General features: G+C 45.1%; 1 protein-coding gene across 1 annotated transcript in view; it reads left to right on the top strand.

Moving 5' to 3' along the window:
• CSE1L (chromosome segregation 1 like) overlaps positions 1 to 7,845 on the top strand; it is a 47,125-nt gene extending 39,280 nt beyond the window's left edge. Inside the window, exons 18-25 of the mRNA XM_047069702.1 lie at positions 1,235 to 1,385; positions 1,753 to 1,961; positions 2,336 to 2,433; positions 2,535 to 2,620; positions 2,997 to 3,078; positions 4,431 to 4,577; positions 5,642 to 5,873; positions 7,248 to 7,845. Of these exons, the coding sequence (XP_046925658.1) occupies positions 1,235 to 1,385; positions 1,753 to 1,961; positions 2,336 to 2,433; positions 2,535 to 2,620; positions 2,997 to 3,078; positions 4,431 to 4,577; positions 5,642 to 5,873; positions 7,248 to 7,337 (1,095 nt within the window). The 3' untranslated portion in view covers positions 7,338 to 7,845. The remainder of the gene's footprint in view (positions 1 to 1,234; positions 1,386 to 1,752; positions 1,962 to 2,335; positions 2,434 to 2,534; positions 2,621 to 2,996; positions 3,079 to 4,430; positions 4,578 to 5,641; positions 5,874 to 7,247) is intronic.
• The last annotated feature ends 9,834 nt before the right edge of the window (positions 7,846 to 17,679 follow it).

Below are 17,679 nucleotides of genomic sequence, written 5' to 3'. Positions count from 1 at the left end.
ATTCCTATTTGTTGACACTAAGTTTTAGAAAATAAAAGTCCTTTTAAGGCTGCCAAAACTCCTTTTTAGATGCCTGTTCCTAATTACTCTATGGAAAGGAGATAAATTCTTGGAACTGTTACAGGGACTTTGGAGAAGGATCATTTTCTCACTGGGTTCTGGGTAAGGGTGTTGGACTGCTTTGGGCCTTGGAGGATTAAGATAGAAGACACATTGGGGCCTCCCCCAACCATCTCCTGCGTTCATCTACTTTCTGTGGTAGCCTTTCGAGAAGGATTTCATTTGAAGGAAAACAGGGTTATGTTCCTTTAAAAAACATTGAAAACCACTGATAGAAAGAATTGTCACTCAGGGATGCCTAGTCGCTCAATCGGTTAAGTGTCCGACTTCGGCTCAGGTCATGATCTTGCAGTCATGAGTTCGAGCCCCACGTCAGGCTCTGTACTGACAGCTCAGAGCCTGGAGTCTGCTTTGGATTCTGTGTCTCCCTCTCTCTCTGCCCCACCCTCGCTCGCTCACTCGCTCTCAAAAATAAGCGTCAAAAAAAAATTAAAAATAAAAAGGATTGTCACTCTGTAGATATAGACATTGAGGCCCATAGAAGTTAAGGTTTGCCTGAGGCGTCCCACACAAGGCTAGTGGCATAGCCAGGACTTAACATGTCCCTGCTTGCTTCTTCCACCACTGTTTATAGTGACGGCTCTAGAGCACATGGGTTTTAGACAAGTTCCTTACAGCCCTGGGAGCTGATGCTTGTGTAGTAATCTCTCTGTGACTCAGAGGTATTTTTCATGGTGGATTTTGCCCATTAAAAAAAAAGGTGAGGTGGGGTGCTTAGGTGGCTCAGCCGGCTGAGCGTCCAACTTCAGCTCGAGTTATGACCTCGCGGTTTGCAAGTTCGAGCTCCTCGTCAGGCTGTGTGCTGACAGCTCAGAGCCTGGAGCTTTCTTCGGATTCTGTGTCTCCCTCTCTCTCTGCCCCTCCTGTGCTCGGTCTCTCTCCCTCTGTGTCTCAAATAAAAAATGTTTTTTTTTAATTCCGAGGAAAAAGGCAGTATTTTCTGAATTTTAAAGTTAATTACAGAACTTCAGCATATATGCAGGCAAGTGTAATCAATGCTTTAATACTGATTTTTTTTAAAAAGATGGCCTTTTACTGTGTTCTAGAAAGGGTAGGTGTGTTTTATTTTAGATATTTAATATAGTCAGTAATAAGCTTTCGTTTTTAATTTCAGAACCCAAGCAAACCTCACTTCAATCACTACATGTTTGAAGCAATATGTTTATCCATAAGAATAACTTGCAAAGCTAACCCTGCTGCTGTTGTAAATTTTGAGGAAGCTTTGTTTCTCGTGTTTACTGAAATTTTACAAAATGATGTTCAAGGTAAGTTAAAGGAAGTTACTTTCTTCATTACCGAATACAACTATTTTTTAAAAAAGATTTTTAATGTTTATTTTTGAAAGCGCAATCGGCAGGGGTAGAGTGGGCAGAGAGATAGGGAGACACAAAATTCAAAGCAGGCTCCAGGCTCTGAGCTGTAGGCAGAGCCCAATGGAGGGCTTGAACCCACAAACCATGAGATCATGACTTGAGCTGAAGTCGGATGCTCACCTGACTGAACCACCCAGGCGCCCCTGAATACAGCTATTAAAGGGGTTAATAGAATGCAGCCTGCCTAAGAGGTGTGCGCCTTTTGTATGGGAGCTATTGCTTTCGAATCTGACAGCTCTGTGTTTACTTTCATCAACAGAATTTATTCCATACGTCTTTCAAGTGATGTCTTTGCTTCTGGAAACACACAAAAATGACATCCCATCTTCCTATATGGCCTTATTTCCTCATCTCCTTCAGCCGGTGCTTTGGGAAAGAACAGGAAACATTCCTGCTCTAGTGAGGCTTCTCCAAGCATTCTTAGAACGCGGTTCCAACACCATAGCAAGTGCTGCGGCTGACAAAATTGTGAGTGAATTTATTTTGATGTAAGTTTCTGAGGTAGCTGAGAGAAACTGAGGATGGTAGATTTTTTTTTTACTTCCTGATTTAAAATAAATACAACAGTGAGGAAAGGAGTAGTAGAAAATATTAATGTAGATTTATTATTGTAATAAGGTATCCTTAATTATCTCCATGCTGGAAAATAAAGAGTCCAGTAGGTTAATTTCAAGATCTTAACTTTAAGGGCTTATTGCGATGGGATATTCAGAAGTAAGAATGGAAGCAAAAACAGATTTTTCTAGCATGCACCCTTTTCCAAGACATCACCTATTTAATGTAACTTTTGGAACAATTAATCCTTGTCTCTTTAACTGATTATTTGATTTAATTTGTTGTAGCCTGGGTTATTAGGTGTGTTCCAGAAGCTAATTGCATCCAAAGCCAATGACCACCAAGGTTTTTATCTTCTAAACAGTATAATAGAGCACATGCCTCCGTGAGTATGAGCATAAAACATCACTGTAGGATTATTCAAGGACTGTTAGGTGCTGAGAAGATGCTGAATTGATACATTGTTTCTTTTATTCAATTCTTCAGTGAGTCGGTTGATCAGTATAGGAAGCAGATCTTCATTCTCCTGTTCCAAAGACTTCAGAATTCCAAAACAACAAAGTTTATCAAGAGTAAGTAAAATCATTTGGCTATTCCTACACAAATAATGAAGGAAAGTAGCTAAAACTCCTAGACTTTCTGGTTACATATAAATGTTTTACCAAGTTATAAGCTGTCTATATACAATATTTTAAGATGTTTGTATTCTCCAAACACTAAATCACTTTCAAATATATTGTGTTCCAAAGGTTAGTTTCTAAAGTTAGGTATCAAAACATTTTTTGTCTGTACTGTATATTAAATTGTATAATAAAGGCAAGTACTGATGCCACAGTTAGCCATTGGTTTTGATGATTAGGAATATTTCACTTGGAGGACTTCAGTGGTGAATTGCTTGTTCAGCACAGTGAGGCCTCTGTACTGATACTCTGTATCTCTTTTCAACAGGCTTCTTAGTCTTTATTAATTTGTACTGCATAAAGTATGGGGCGTTGGCACTGCAAGAAATATTTGATGGTATACAACCAAAGTAAGTTTGTTTTTATTATTTATTACAATTTATACAATTAAAATTTCTTTAAAGTTTATTTTGGAGAGAGCATGTGCATGAGTGGGGAAAGGGCAGAGAGAGAATCCCAAGCAGGCTCTGTGCTATCAATAAGGAGCCCATTGCGGGGCTCTGTCCCACAAACCACGAGATCATGACCTCTGCCAAAACCAAGAGTCAGACGCTTAACAGACTGAGCCACCCAGGTGCCCCTATAATTTATTTATTAAAGCAAAAAAATTGACCTTTTTTAGCACAAATCAGTATTTCTATTTTATGCATGGTTTTATAGTTCTTGGTGGAGTTATAGTATCTTTGTGGTTTTCAAAATATTCTTAGGACTGTTGAGTGGCAAGGAAAACCCCTGCAAAACATTTTTCTCCCCCATCTCTGCAAGCCAGTGTTCTGTGTTATTGATGGCCAGGGTTGTCTCCAGGAGCTTGCTTTTCACTTAGTGTAGAGACAGAGTATAGTTTGGTAGTATTTCCCATTTAATAAGGAAAGGAAGGATAGAAAGAAATGAAAGAGAACAATTTGGAGAAAATGTTCAAGGTAGCTCCTTGTATTGGTATTATATCCCCAGAATTCCAGATTGCCTAAAATGTCATGCCAGAAAATATGCTTTCCAGCAGTAGAGGTTTGTGAGGAAATCCGTTTCATGAACTGCTAGTGGGTGCCTACACTGCTTTGATCTTGCTATAGAGGAAAACCTATGCACACTTTTATTTTATCTAGAGCTAAAATTTCCAGTATCCTTGATAACCCACTATTTCCACTTCAGATACTTGTGGTAGAGTATACACTGAGGATTTTGCATCATTTAGTACCATGAAAAACTTTACTTTCAGATGTCTGCAAGAACATATTAGAATTGTTGGCCAAATCATTGTTTTAATGTGTCTGTCAACTTTCACATGATTACAGGTGTGTAAACATAAAAGGTTGGGAAGTTTATAATCCAGAAATGTTAAAAGTAGTTACTGCTGGATAGCGGGGTGATGGGTAATTCATTTTCTTCCTTCCTTTGCTTTTCTGTTTTCTAATTTTTCAGAATTTCTTTTTTTTTTTTAAAGCATATGAGACAAAGAAAAGTGGCCATGAAGATTCTCCTTGAGCACAGTTGTCGTTAGTATTTCACAGAAGTTGTTGGTGGCACTTGGCCACAGAGTCGAGGCCTGAGGTTTTATTGTTGTTTTGTCATCTCAAGGACTCTGCCATTCAGTTGACCAACTTGTTATTTTGGATTCTCTTATATTCCTAAGGAGTCAGTGTAAATAACATTAAGAATTTCACAGTATTATAATGATAGTCTAATGTAAAATTTGTTTTAATAGAATGTTTGGAATGGTTTTGGAAAAAATCATTATTCCTGAAATTCAGAAAGTCTCTGGAAATGTTGAGAAAAAGATTTGTGCAGTTGGAATAACCAAATTACTAACGGAATGTCCCCCAATGATGGACACAGAGTATACCAAGCTATGGTAAGTAAAGTTGTTAGAAATTACAGCTTCCTTTCCTTATGACTACAAATTCAAATAAGCTTATTTTCTTGAGGGCTGAGAATTGGATTCTGATCTCGGGTTCTCCACTAGCAACCATCAGATCCAAGACAGGACATGTGGGTACTTCTGGGCCTAGAAGGAACTTTGAATTTTTTTTTTAGATGTTTGGGAGCGAGAGAGAGGGCAAGCAAGCTGGGGAAGGGGTAGAGACAGTGGGGAAGAGAACCCCCCCCCCGGCCCTCCCCCCGCCAATAGTCTCCACACTGCCAGTACAGAGCCTGACATGGGGCTCAATCCCACAAACCATGAGATCATGACCTGAGGCGAGATCAAGAACCAGACGCTCAACTGACAGCCACCTCGGCACCCCTGGGCCTAGAAACCTCTTGTTGCTGCTTCCTTAACTTTACTAGAGGAGGGTTCATGTGTCCCTTTGAGAATCTGGTGAAAGTCCCTGGTCTGCATGATATCTAGAACTGTTCATGACACCCAACCAAACTGGCTTAAATCTTTAAAAGGAGATATTGGAGCACGTGGGTGGCTCAGTCAGTCAAGCAACCGACTTCGGCTCAGGTCATGATCTTGCAGTTGGTGGGTTCGAGCCCTGCATCAGGCTGTGTGCTATTAGCTGGAGCCTGCTTTAGATCCTGTTTCCCTCTCTTTCTGCCTTTCCCTTGCTTACACTCTGTCTCTCTCCCTCTCAAAAATAAACAAACATTGAAAACAATTTTCTTTTTAAGGAGAAATTGAATAGGCTACGAGAAGACATAGCATGCTTGTGCTTGTTGGTGTCTGGTATTCCTGGCTTTTCTTGACCTCTTGCATCTCCTTTCCGCATTTGGGGCTCACTTAGGCTGCCTCTTCCAGAAAGGGATTTGATGATTTGGGGCTTTTTTTTTTCTTCTTCCATTTCAAAGCTACCTTACTGTTCTTTTCTTTAGACTGTGGGTCTAATTTTGCATCTCTGAAGAATTGCTGTTTAAGCAAATACTTCTGAAGATGTAAACAATAATTTTTCATCTGTTTGCTTTCTTCAAATTCAGGACTCCTTTATTACAATCCCTGATTGGCCTTTTTGAGCTACCTGAAGATGATACCATTCCTGATGAAGAGCATTTTATTGACATAGAAGATACACCAGGGTATCAGACCGCCTTCTCACAACTGGCATTTGCCGGGAAAAAAGAGCACGATCCTGTAGGTCAGATGGTCAATAACCCCAAAATTCACCTGGCACAGTCACTTCACAAGTTGTCTACCGCCTGTCCAGGAAGGGTAAGTGACTGCTGTCACAGAACTCTAAGTCGTGGAGTTTTTTGGGAAGCCAAGAAGGTAGCAGTTACTCTGGCGCATGTCTTCACTGGTCAGCGTGATCAAACATCCCACTGAATTATAGTTAGGCCTTAATTTTCTGTAGTAAAATAATGTGCTAGAAATAGATTTTATGCAAATAATTTTCTTAAAGTTTTAGTTAAGTAATCTCTATATCTGACCTGAGCTTCAACTCAAGACCCCGAGGTCAAGGGCCACATGTTCTTCTGACTGAGCCAGCCAGGTGCCCTAAAACTCTTTGGATAGAAAAATGTGTATTTCCCAGATTAAAATAATCTTTTATTGCAGGCATATATACACGCACACACACGTATATGTATATATAAATGGTTTTTTGGGTTTTTTTAGCCACAACATACTCAAAAATTAAAGAATGGATCATGGAGTAAACCTAATAATGGCTGTAGAGTTGCATTAGCTAGCACCTTTTACCCAATCTTCTAGATTATCTGATAAAATTTTTGTTTTCCATTGTGTTATGGAAAACTTCACACACACAGAAAAACAAATAACAAACAGCATAACAAACCATCATGTGCTGACCTTTAGAAATGATCAGCATCCTGCCAATCATGTTGCATTTGTTTCTCTTTGGGCAACATGTCATTTAACCCACATGTACTTTAGAAAAAGTCCTTGTTGGGGGTGCCTGCGTGGCTCAGTCGGTTAAGCGTCCGACTTCGGCTCAGGTCACGATCTCGCGGTCCGGGAGTTCGAGCCCCGCGTTGGGCTCTGTGCTGACCGCTCAGAGCCTGGAGCCTGTTTCAGATTCTGTGTCTCCCTCTCTCCCCCGTTCATGCTCGGTCTCTGTCTCAAAAATAAATAAACGTTAAAAAAAAAAGTCCTTGTTGGTCCGTGATGCATATATAGTTTTTAATATCACAGTACCTCTACCACACTGAACAGCAGCAATTCCTTGTGGATCTGCTTTTGAGACCTGTCCAGTTTTTTTGTTTGTTTGTTTGTTTGTTTTTTTTTGAGAGAGCGAGGGAAAGAATGAGCTGGGGGGAGGTGGGGGCAGAGAGAGACACACAATTCGAAGCAGGCTCCAAGCTGTCAGCACAGAGCCTGACACCAGGCTCAAACACACAAAACATGAAATCATGACCTGAGCCAAAGTCAGACGCTTAACCAACTGAGCCACCCAGGCGTCCCGAGACCTGTCCAACTTTGAAGGCATAAAGCAGTTGATCTCCTTATAAATCCCAGTAAGAGCCCTTGGTGACGGACTGTGGTGGTTCTCCCATAGAAGACAGGGCTTGTGTTGGTTTGTTAGGCTCTCCAACAACTAGCATGTGTGTTTTCCATCTCTGGTAGGTTCCATCAATGGTGAGCACCAGCCTCAATGCAGAAGCGCTCCAGTATCTCCAAGGATACCTTCAGGCGGCCAGCGTGACACTGCTTTGAACTGCATTTTCCAAATTGGCTAAGCCTGGGAACGTTTCATAGACGTCAGAGTACAGCTGCATTTAAGCAAGTTTTCCTTTTGAACTTGTCACAAATTCCATCTTGTAATGAATATTAAATGTTGCTTTAAGCTGAACCCTGAGCAAATTAGGTGGTTTGTATGATCCTAAATGTAAGTGGCTGACTTTTCCAGTTTGCAGCTTCAAGGGACAGGTATTATTAATAAGTTCAGTACATGATCATGATGAGCATCTGCATTGTTGGGAGAACTTTAAAATTGTGACGGACACTGAGCGTGGAGACTTCTTTCTGTTACTAAATCCTTTTGTTTTGAGGCATCGCTGTTTGTGTTTCTCTCATCCTTTGTATTTTTGTCTGTTTCCTTAAGCTTTTATTGGAAATGTAAGTGAAGAATCACTGGTGTAACTTGCCAAGAAATGCACATTTCAAGTTTGAAATCTGTAATCAGCAATAAAAAAAAGCCCCCTCAAATATGTATCCAAGAACATCTTAAGGACAGGTTTTTGGTGCTGATAATAATGAAGAATTTAACTCAGATTCAAACTCAGATTAGTTCTTCCTTACCTGGGAAAAGGGAACATTAATACAGATTTGGAGCTTATCTATTAGAACTTTTCTGGACCTGTTCCCAGGCGGCAGCATGAACTCTAGACAGATGGTTTCCTCTGGATGGGAGAGAAATGCTTTGCCTGGCTTCACGAGGCTGTCCCACACTCTAGACAGTGTAGGAGTCTGTTCTTACTCAAAGCATGTCGTCTTTGCAGATTGGAGGTTACTTAGAACTTTTCAAACCACAGCATCTTAGAACCTGAGGTCGAGGTGAGTCACAGGAATGGGTATATGCTAGCAAACAAGGCTGCCTGGGCAAGTTCCGTGACCATTCGTTTTTAGGAAGCAGACTATCTCATCTGAGAGGCACAGTTTATTTATGCTGGAATTGTTGTCCATGTAGTGCAGATTAAACTAGAATCTCATTCTTCACAGATCACTGATTTCTTTTAAAATTCAGGTACCTGGGGGCGCCTGGGTGGCGCAGTCAGTTAAGCGTCCGACTTCAGCCAGGTCACGATCTCGCGGTCCGGGAGTTCGAGCCCCGCGTCGGGCTCTGGGCTGATGGCTCAGAGCCTGGAGCCTGTTTCCGATTCTGTGTCTCCCTCTCTCTCTGCCCCTCCCCCGTTCATGCTCTGTCTCTCTCTGTCCCAAAAATAAACGTTGAAAAAAAAAAAAAGGAAATCTAAAATTCAGGTACCTGACTTGAATCCTTTTTCTTCACATTGTTTTTGTCATGTTGCTTGAGAAATTGTCCAGCTTAATTGAAGTGTTCCTGTCCCAATCTAATCACTTTTGTTTTGACATAGTGACAGAGCATTAAATTATATTACTATGTAAGTGGTCATCGGCGGAAGGATATTGAGATAGTATTGGGATCTACTCTTAAACTACACAGTCTGGAGTGGAAAACAGTCGGTGGCGATGGTTATGTTTGCTGCTTACGTAAGCTCCAAGAGCGCCTTTTTGGCTCTTTGTGGTGAGGCTGTCGTGGAATAGTACATACTGCTGCAGCCAGGGCTCACTACAGCATCTTAAACTTGGAGGACTGATCAGGTTGTGAACTGTTTCCTTTTAAGATCATTTCTGAACAGGAAGACTGGTACTTACTTTCTTTTAGTCTGGCATGAGTTGTTAATCCTGTTGAGGTTTCTTATTCCATCATCTGAGGGTTTATTTAGCTTTTAAAGATTTTTGAAATGATTTGTCATGAGTTTCTGACAGGCCTTAGTGACTTCCTCAGTGGTGAAGCATATTCTTTGTGGTTTTAAAGAGTTGGGTTCGTACTTTGAAATAGGGCCAATCTGGTTTGAATTACTCTGCCACGGACTTGTGTGACTTTGAGCAAATTACTCAGTCTTCTGAAAAACAGTAATAAACACTTTCAGGATGGTGCGGAGACATAACGACGTACTCAAAGAGGAGAACATATATAGAGTAAGTACTAATAAATAGAAGCTGCTACTTAATTGTTCATGGTGGGGTTGAGGACCAGCAGGGGGCCTAGCTGGGAGGAAGTGTTTGTTACTGAGCAGTGCAGAGCACTGCCCTATCTTACCAGTACTCTAGGAGCTCTGGGGTGTGGGAAGACTTTCCAGAAAGGTCCTGGCCTAGGTAAGGCGTGCACTCTGACCAGGGTAGTTTGAGACGTGGGGGAAATGTAGCTAAATTGCAGAGTTCCTCATGAGAGTCTCCTGCTGGGCCCATGGATTCCTTTATGCACATCTTCCCTTTTAACAACCTGATTTTTAAAAATGTATATAAAGATCCTTCATATTCCTGCCTTTAAATATTCTGCCCCTCCCCACCCCCCAAAGTTGAGATAATTTATAATTTTATATGCTTTTTGAAAAACTGAAAAACTACTGTTGGAAATGATAGACTCTTGAACTGAGTGTTTCTTATACATCAGTCTTTGTATCTCTGTTTCCTAACAGTGCGAACAGGGCCAATTTTTGAGCACACCCCCAACTCACACTGGGCATTTTTCCTTTGTTGCTATTTTGATGGGTGAAAATGCGATCTCATTTTTCCACTTGTGCAGCATAACCAGTTTGGCTTTAATGAAACTGACGTGCATGTGAGGTTAACTGAGGACAAGTCTCCACGTTCCACTCCTGGAGACAACCGCTTTCGGCCTGCGCTGCCTGTAGCTCCTAGTTCCTCCTCCTCCTCCTGACACATCAGCCTTCAGCATCTGTTACCTCTCTGCTGTGGAAAGTAAGACTCCAGCTGACCCCTCTTCTACCCTCCTGGGGTCTTTTTGGGTGTTTTTAGTGATGCCATTCTTTGATTCTTTTTATCTTCAAAACTTGGGCTAGTGTCTCTTGACACCTCAGCATCGACGAAAGGTGTCTCTCGTGCGTCTGCTGTCCCTTCGCTTTCATGCTGTCACAGGAGGGGCGCTTCACTCTGTGCAGTATCTGTAGGTCTCTTTTGAAAGGGAGAAAGTGATGAACAGTACTTGTTGGCGGCAGAGAGAGAGCTGAGTCCCAGGCCTGGCAGCGTGTCAAGGCTGCATTTCCTCTTCCCTGGGCCCAGGGTCTTGACTTTTGCATTCTTTAAAAGAGAACATTCTTAGAATCAAGGTCAAATGGACTGCTTTTTTTCTGTCATACTCCCGTCACTTGCTGAAAGCCAAGTCCCATGTTAGCTTGTATTATATTTGGATCCTGGCTTTTTTCTCATTCTGTGTGTCACATGGCATCTCTTTAACTCTTCCCCAAGGTGCTCTTTTTGCAGCTCACTGGCTCTCACGGGCCGTTGCGGCTCTCCAGATCGCTACGGCTCCCTGTCAAGCCTCCCACTACCAGTGTTCCATGGAAACTTTTGAGAACTGGATGTGAGTCTTTGGTTGAAAATCTGAGAGGTCTGTGATCCTTATTCCTGAGAGGTGGAGGAAGCTACCAGGTCACACAGCTGGATGGGAATGGGACCAGGAGTTACACCCAGGCAGCATAGGGCTTGGCACAAGTCAGAAATAGGAAATCGGTTAATAAGGGCATGATCATGAGGTACTCTGCTGATAACTTCTTAAGTATACATGTTTTTTCATTTATTTTTGAGAGAACATGAGCAGGGGAGGGGCAGGCAGAGAGAGAGGGAGACACAGAATGCGAAGCAGGCTCCAAGCTGTCAGTGTAGATAGAGCCCGACCTCACAAGCCCTGAAATCGTGACCTGAGCTGAAGTTGGACGCTTAACCGACTGAGCCACCCAGATACTCCTTAAAAGTATAAATACTAGGATTGTTTTTGGTTGTTGGATGTGCCCTTTTGTTCCTGTTGGGAGAGACGTGGTAGCCCTGATGTGTGACCACAAGGCAGGACTTACCCTTGGGTCCACCCTGGGGTATTCTTAGGACTGCTCTTTTGTAGGGCAAAGGAGCTTCATGGATCAGTTGGAAATAACTCCAGGTAGTTTCTAGTGGATTCTCTAAAAGAGCTAAGAAGGTCTGGCTACAGATACACAGGAACACCTGCCCATGGGTGGGCAACTCCCCTTACCACCTACCCTTCTGGACTGGGGTTGCTGCGCAATATGTGGAGAAGGCAGTCAGGAGCTATATGAAGTCATTTACCTATTTCTGGGTTTCCTCCCTTCTCTGTTAAGAGGATATAAACAGAAAACGTGGCATCGTGAAAGCACCGTCCAGGTGAAGAGTAAGCCACAAAAGGCAGGTCAGGGAAAAGTTTCTCAGATGTGTCACAAAGCTAGGTGGGAAACGTTAGGAGAAAAGCAGCTTACTGCATCGGAACAGGGTCCCATCTCCTTGCAGGGAATTAGAGTAGTCCCCTTGAGTCTAGAGGAGAAAATGATTACTGCTCCCAGGTGCCTGGGTTCCTGTAGCAAACCTCAGCTAAGCAGATGTCCCGATCTGTCTCCCAAGAAAGTCTATAGGACAACAGGAAGTAGAGCCTGGCACCTGTCGGGGCCTCCCACTCACAGAGCAGGCTTAAGTGTCCTACGAAAGCTGGACAGGCTCTTCTGTTGGGCAGAAAGAGGGAAGAAGCCGTAGTCATGGGCCTGCTGAGCATCTTGGTCCGTCAGGGAAGCTACAAAACCCTCACAGGGAGAAGCAGGGCGAGGACAACAAACGAGCCAACTGCCACGGGTGACGCATTCCAAACCCCACACCATGTGACCACCTGACGATTGGCTCTGACCCTCCTGCCACAAGCCACCGATCCAGTCCTTGCCAGTGTCCTGAAGGAAACTCCCTTTAGTCCCAAGGACAGACTGGCTCTGAACTTCAACAGCAGTCTCCAGAGCCAGGAGAGATCCGTCTGAAATCGTGTGGCCAGAGGTGTCCTCCATTTAACTCAAAGGCAGCACTTCTCCACGTGAGTAGAAGGGGTCGTGGTGCAGTCAGAAGGAACATCTGTGACTTACGGTTATACGTGCTGTATTAGGAGCAAATCACTAGCAGTATTAATTGCTTAGGATGGTGCTTCTCAAAGTACCACAGCATCACCTAGGACCTCATTAGAAATAAATGTTGAGTCCTAGACCTCCTGCACCAGAAACTAAGTTGGTGAACACTGATTCAGGATAAAGCCAAGTACAAGTGAATCCATCAGGAAGACACACAGACATGGTAAAAGCTGTGCATGCTGTCTGGAGCTCCAGGGCCTGAAAAGTAAGAAGGGATCGTATTTAAAGATGTGCAATTAATGAACATCTTTAGTTTGGAGCAAAGGCAGGCAGAGGGTAAGTAGGCCCCGTTAGCGGACCTCTTCCAAAAAGTCACCCACTCCCCACGGTTACAGAGGAGACAGACATAAATTCTCGCTCCTGTGGAGTGTGTCACTGTACTTTTTCTTGAGAGACTTACAGTGGACGAGGGCCTGCATCCCAGCGGGACGACCGTGAGAGCTGGACAGGACAGAATGAACAAGAGTAAGACTCAGCATTTCCAGCAAGGAAGTGGGCAAATTCCTCTCCACCCACTGCCCTGAGTGGTGGGACCATGAAGACAAACCAGGAGCAACGGCTTCCTCTGGGCCGTAAGAACAACAGAAGGGTGTTTACAAAGTACTTCCGGCACCAGGCGCTCTGAGAAGCTACTTACGTGTATTGTCTTAAGTGCACAAGAGAAGCGGTTTTCTAATTTAGAGAGAGAAACTGAGGCACAGAGAGGTGAAATAAATTGAGGTCTCAGCAAAGAGGGGACGAGTCGGGATTGACCCGCTGGCCAGTACCCGTGCTTGTTAGCAGCTCACACTGCCGTCTAGGTCAGCACACTGCCTCCCCTTCCAAGAAGGCCTCCAACCAGCTCCTCTGCCAAACGTTAGGTATTCGTCCACCTACGTTATAGCACCTTGGTCCTTCAGGAGGTGATCTCTTCACAGCACAGAAGCCTCGTCCACATGGGAGTCTACCCTCTACCGTGCTGCTCCCTCACGCAGGCCCTCTGGAAAATGTTACATGGCCAAGGAGAGCAGTGACAAAGGTTGGGCCACGTCTGGGGCCACTCAGACCTTGGGGCTTTCAGAGAACAGACTTGCCAACAAATCCTCCAGGCCCAGACTCCCCAAGATCAGCCGTTCAACATGGCCTAAAATGCCGGCACTGGTGGTATAGTGATGAGCACAGCCGCCGTCCCACACGGCCAGAAACCAACTTGTCCCCCTCCCCCAGGCTAGGGAAGGCCCGCACATTTCTGGTTCCTTAGGTGGAGGAGTCTGACTCCCCCTTCCACGTTTGCATCGCTTTTGTCCATGAAAGAGCCAACCAGACGGGAGCGTAACATCGGCCCAGAGGAGAGCTTCCAGGCCTGCCCTTCCACACTGTCTGCACAGGTCTCCCCCATCTAACCATCTGCCCGATGAACACGGGCGTGCAATACACAGGACACACACCGGCCACGGACCCCCAGCGGGTATTTGGACTGAACAACAAAAGCCCAAGGGGCTTCCAATCCTAGAGAAACTCCAGCCAGTTCTTGGGGAGGCCTTTTTGGCAACCAGAGAAAATACACGATTTAAAAAGCAAGATATAGAGGTGCCTGGGTGGCTCAGTCAGTAAAGCATCTGCCTCTTGGTTCAGGCCCATGTCATGATCTCACAGTTCATGGGTTCAAACCCCATGCCAAGCTCTGTGCTGACAGTGCAGAGCCTGCTGGGGATTCTTTCTCTGCCCCTCCCCTGTTCATTCTGTCTCTCAAAATACATAAACTTTAAAAAATCTTTTACAAAAATCAACGAGTAAAAGGCAGAGTCTGAATAATGACAGTAAGGATTTGGGTCACTCCAGAGTGGGACCGAGTGCTCCTCCATCTACCACTCCGTAATGTCAAAGGTCAGGGAGACTCTGCTGCTTCTGCGGCCAAAGGAAGCTGGGGTGACTGTGACGAGCTGAGGCTGACCCAGAGCCCGCAGGTTCCCGTGGGGCGGGTGGATGGCATATCGGAGCCTGTCTGCTCTGGCCCTGCTCAGCTTTGTAACAGCACCATTTTGTGTGCTCTGCATGTCTGATCGTGAAAAGAACCACATGCAAAAAGGGATGGAAAAAATGGTAACATGGAGGATTTGGGGATAACTTCCAAATTTTTCAGTTGTCCTTGCAAGCCTAGTGGGTAGGTCTGTCGAAACAGGTTTTGATGAATATTTGTGAACAATCTACAAAGGAATAGAGAGAAAGGAGAAACACAGAATGTGGAGCAGGCTCCAGGCTCTGAGCTGTCAGCACAGAGCCCGACGTGGGACTCAAACTCAGGTCGCAAAATCCTGACCTGATCCAAAGTTGGAAACTTAACTGACTCAGCCACCCAGGCACCTCAAAAGATTGTATTTTTAGGTAGTAATCTTTATACCCAACATGGGGCTCGAACTCATGGCCTGGAGATCAAGAGTCACACACTGAGCCTGCCAGGTGTCCCCAAAGGAAATATTTTTATACATTTTTTAAGTATTTATTTTGAGAGTGCAAGTTGGGGAGGGACCGAGAGAGAAAGAATCCCAAGCAGGCTCTGTGCTGTCAGGGCAGGGAGCCCGACAGGATTGTTGGGGCTCCATCCATCTCACAAACCATGAGATCATGATCTGAAATCAAGAGTCAGATGCTTAACTGATTGAGCCACCCAGGCGCCCCAGAAATATTTTTCAAAAATCAGACTTGAGAGGCGCCTGGGTGGCTCAGTTGGAAGATCATGGGACTCTTGATCTTGGGGTCGTGAGTTCAAGCCCCACACTGGGTGTAGTGATTACTTAAATAAACACTTTGAGGTTCCAAGAAAATGGCCATTGCCTCTTCTGAGAATCCATTTTTAAAAGATTGAAGAAAACTGGCTAACCCCTCCCTGCCAATCCAGCAGTGCTTAAGTGCTTGACAAATCCATTATTTATGGATTTGGAGATTTCAAATATTGGTCTGTTTTTAAGGGCACACATTTAAAGCACGAAAAACAGAGATAGCAGTGGTGGAAGTTTCCAATGTTAAATCCCATGCAAACAAAGCTATACATCTCTGTCCTCAGGTTTATTTCCTGGTCCTGTTCTGAGCTCATAGCTCCTGTAAGGCAAGCAGCATGCTGCTTCTAGGGAATGCGGATTCCCTTCCCATGGGCCACATCAGTCACAGATCCCATCTCTAATAACCTTGGGATCTGGGCCAAGGAAGCTGTCACTGGGTGTTCGCCCTGCAAAGCTTCACACGTGAGCTTGGGGAGCAGGGGAAGGAAATCTAGACTCAAGTGACCTGTTTTTCTAAGAGCCATAGGTCCCATTCCTGTGGCTCAAGAAGGCCTTTGAAAACCAGTAACAAAACCACCAGCTCTGCGGAAATCATCTTTACTCATTAAAATCTCCCTGCGATGAGAGGAACTTTCCAAAGTCCTGACAGGACATCTGTGTACCCACTGTGGGTGACCAAGACCCAAGTGTGTCTGTCCCAAGGACCACAAAAGCCACTCCCCTCTGAGGACCAATGCCCCACAAATCCTAAGACCCTCAGTCTTCTCGTGACTGACCCACAGCACCTTTGATGATTTCAGACCTCTCAGGAGCATTCCAATCCCCTTTCCTGCCTGCATCTGGAAACAGAGTGCATGTATTGTCCCAAGGGCAGAAGCACCTTGTTTGGCTCTAACCTTGTAACTCTTAGAGATCATCGGCCTAAAACACAGCACATACTCCATTCCCAGGTGGCTCTCTCAGAGCCTGCTGACACGGGTAGAGGTGCTGCAGGGGGGTCCTCTGTAGCAGAGGACAGCTACAGGGCCTTCCCAGAGAGCTCACTATTGAAGAACATTCAAGGACCTCCTAAAACAGCCAGAGATGTATCACCTTTGAAAAACCTCCTGTCAAAGAAACCTGGAAATCCTTACAACATCCCTGATATAAAGGGGGAAACTTCCCCTTCCTGGAGTTTTGGCAGCGAGGGCCACTCACACAGCCAACTGGAAGTTGTGAATTTCTTCGAAGGTTGTACCATCTTGCTCCTCCCATCTTCGTTTTGCAGCTGGAGGTCGCCAGTGGGCATACTGTCAGGTAGAGGGGAGAGGGGTGCTGGGCAGAGGCCACACACCCCCAACAGACACACAGGAACACTGGGCAGAAGAGGCTGGCAAGGCCGGGAGACTGGCTACGATCTCAATATTGGAGAAGGTACTAAAGACAGAAGAGAGCTATGAAGAACCCCCGGGTGCTATCAGTATAAATGCAAGACTTCTAAATACATCACAGACAAAAATAGAAGTGGGGGGGGGGCACCTGCATGGCTCAGTCAGGTTAAGTGTCCGACTTCGGCTCAGGTCATCATGATCTCGCAGTTCGTGAGTTCGAGCCCCATGTTGGACTCTGTGCTGACAGCTCGGCGCCCAGAGCCTGCTTCAGATTCTGTCTCCCTCACTCTCTGCCCCTCCCCCGCTCACACTCATGCGTGTGCGCTCTCTCTCAAAAGCCAACATTTAAAAAGTAAGAAAAGATGAGCGTGTTTACACTAGACACACACATGCACGCACATACATGGGTCTGTTCCCTAGAGGTCTGCTCGGAAGGCCTAGGAAACATCCTAGTAGCAGTGAGTGCTCCAAGCACACCCAGACCTCGGTGGCTTCTTTCCATGTTTTTTAATCTCTACACCCAGTGGGGTGGGGGGCTCAAATTCACAACCCCTAGATGAAGAGTTTCGTGCTCTGACTGAGCCAGCCAAGCGCCCCTCCCGCCCCCGACCTTATTTTTTCAGATGTGGTCATCACTAAAGGGGACCAGAGCTCCTTGGAGAAATGGCTGACTCCAGGACTAAGGAAAGGAAAATTGCAGGACCAGGGGACCAGGGAAAGGACCGTTGCAGCTGAACCAGAGGGCACAGCGTCCACATCGCTGCAACGGTCCTGGCTCAGTCTGACAAAGTAAGAATGTGGAACCACATACACACGGATATGATCTCTGCTTAGATTTCCAACAGGGTCAGTCTCGGACAAGTTTCTAAACTGTGCTATGTAACTAGACACAACTGAGAAACTCTCCCTGCTTTCTCCCTGCGACGTCAAATCCCCTTCTGTGTCTGAGCACTCTTCTATAACCTTCTGACCACTCTCATCCTGGCGGTCCCACCCACGGGCTGGTTTTTACAGCGAACCACCTCTATGAGCATCTTCTAAAATTAAACAGAAAGCCGCCGGCCCGCTCCTCAGCCAGGCTTGAACGCAGCGAGTGCCTCACCGTCCTCCTCCGAGTGTGAGCGCACTGGCAGGAAGTGAGACTCACAGTGTCGAGAAGTCTCCTCTTCTGGCTCGTTTCTTCGGGTGACAGTGTCAGGTTGGAGAGGAG

This window comes from Lynx rufus, unplaced genomic scaffold (assembly GCF_022079265.1).
Source record: "Lynx rufus isolate CCGP_SWC_20201006 ecotype Redwood Valley unplaced genomic scaffold, mLynRuf1.p SCAF_8, whole genome shotgun sequence".
Classification (NCBI taxonomy): domain Eukaryota; kingdom Metazoa; phylum Chordata; class Mammalia; order Carnivora; family Felidae; genus Lynx; species Lynx rufus.
Note: the sequence above shows the minus strand (reverse complement) of the source record. Positions and strands in the feature narration are given on the sequence as shown.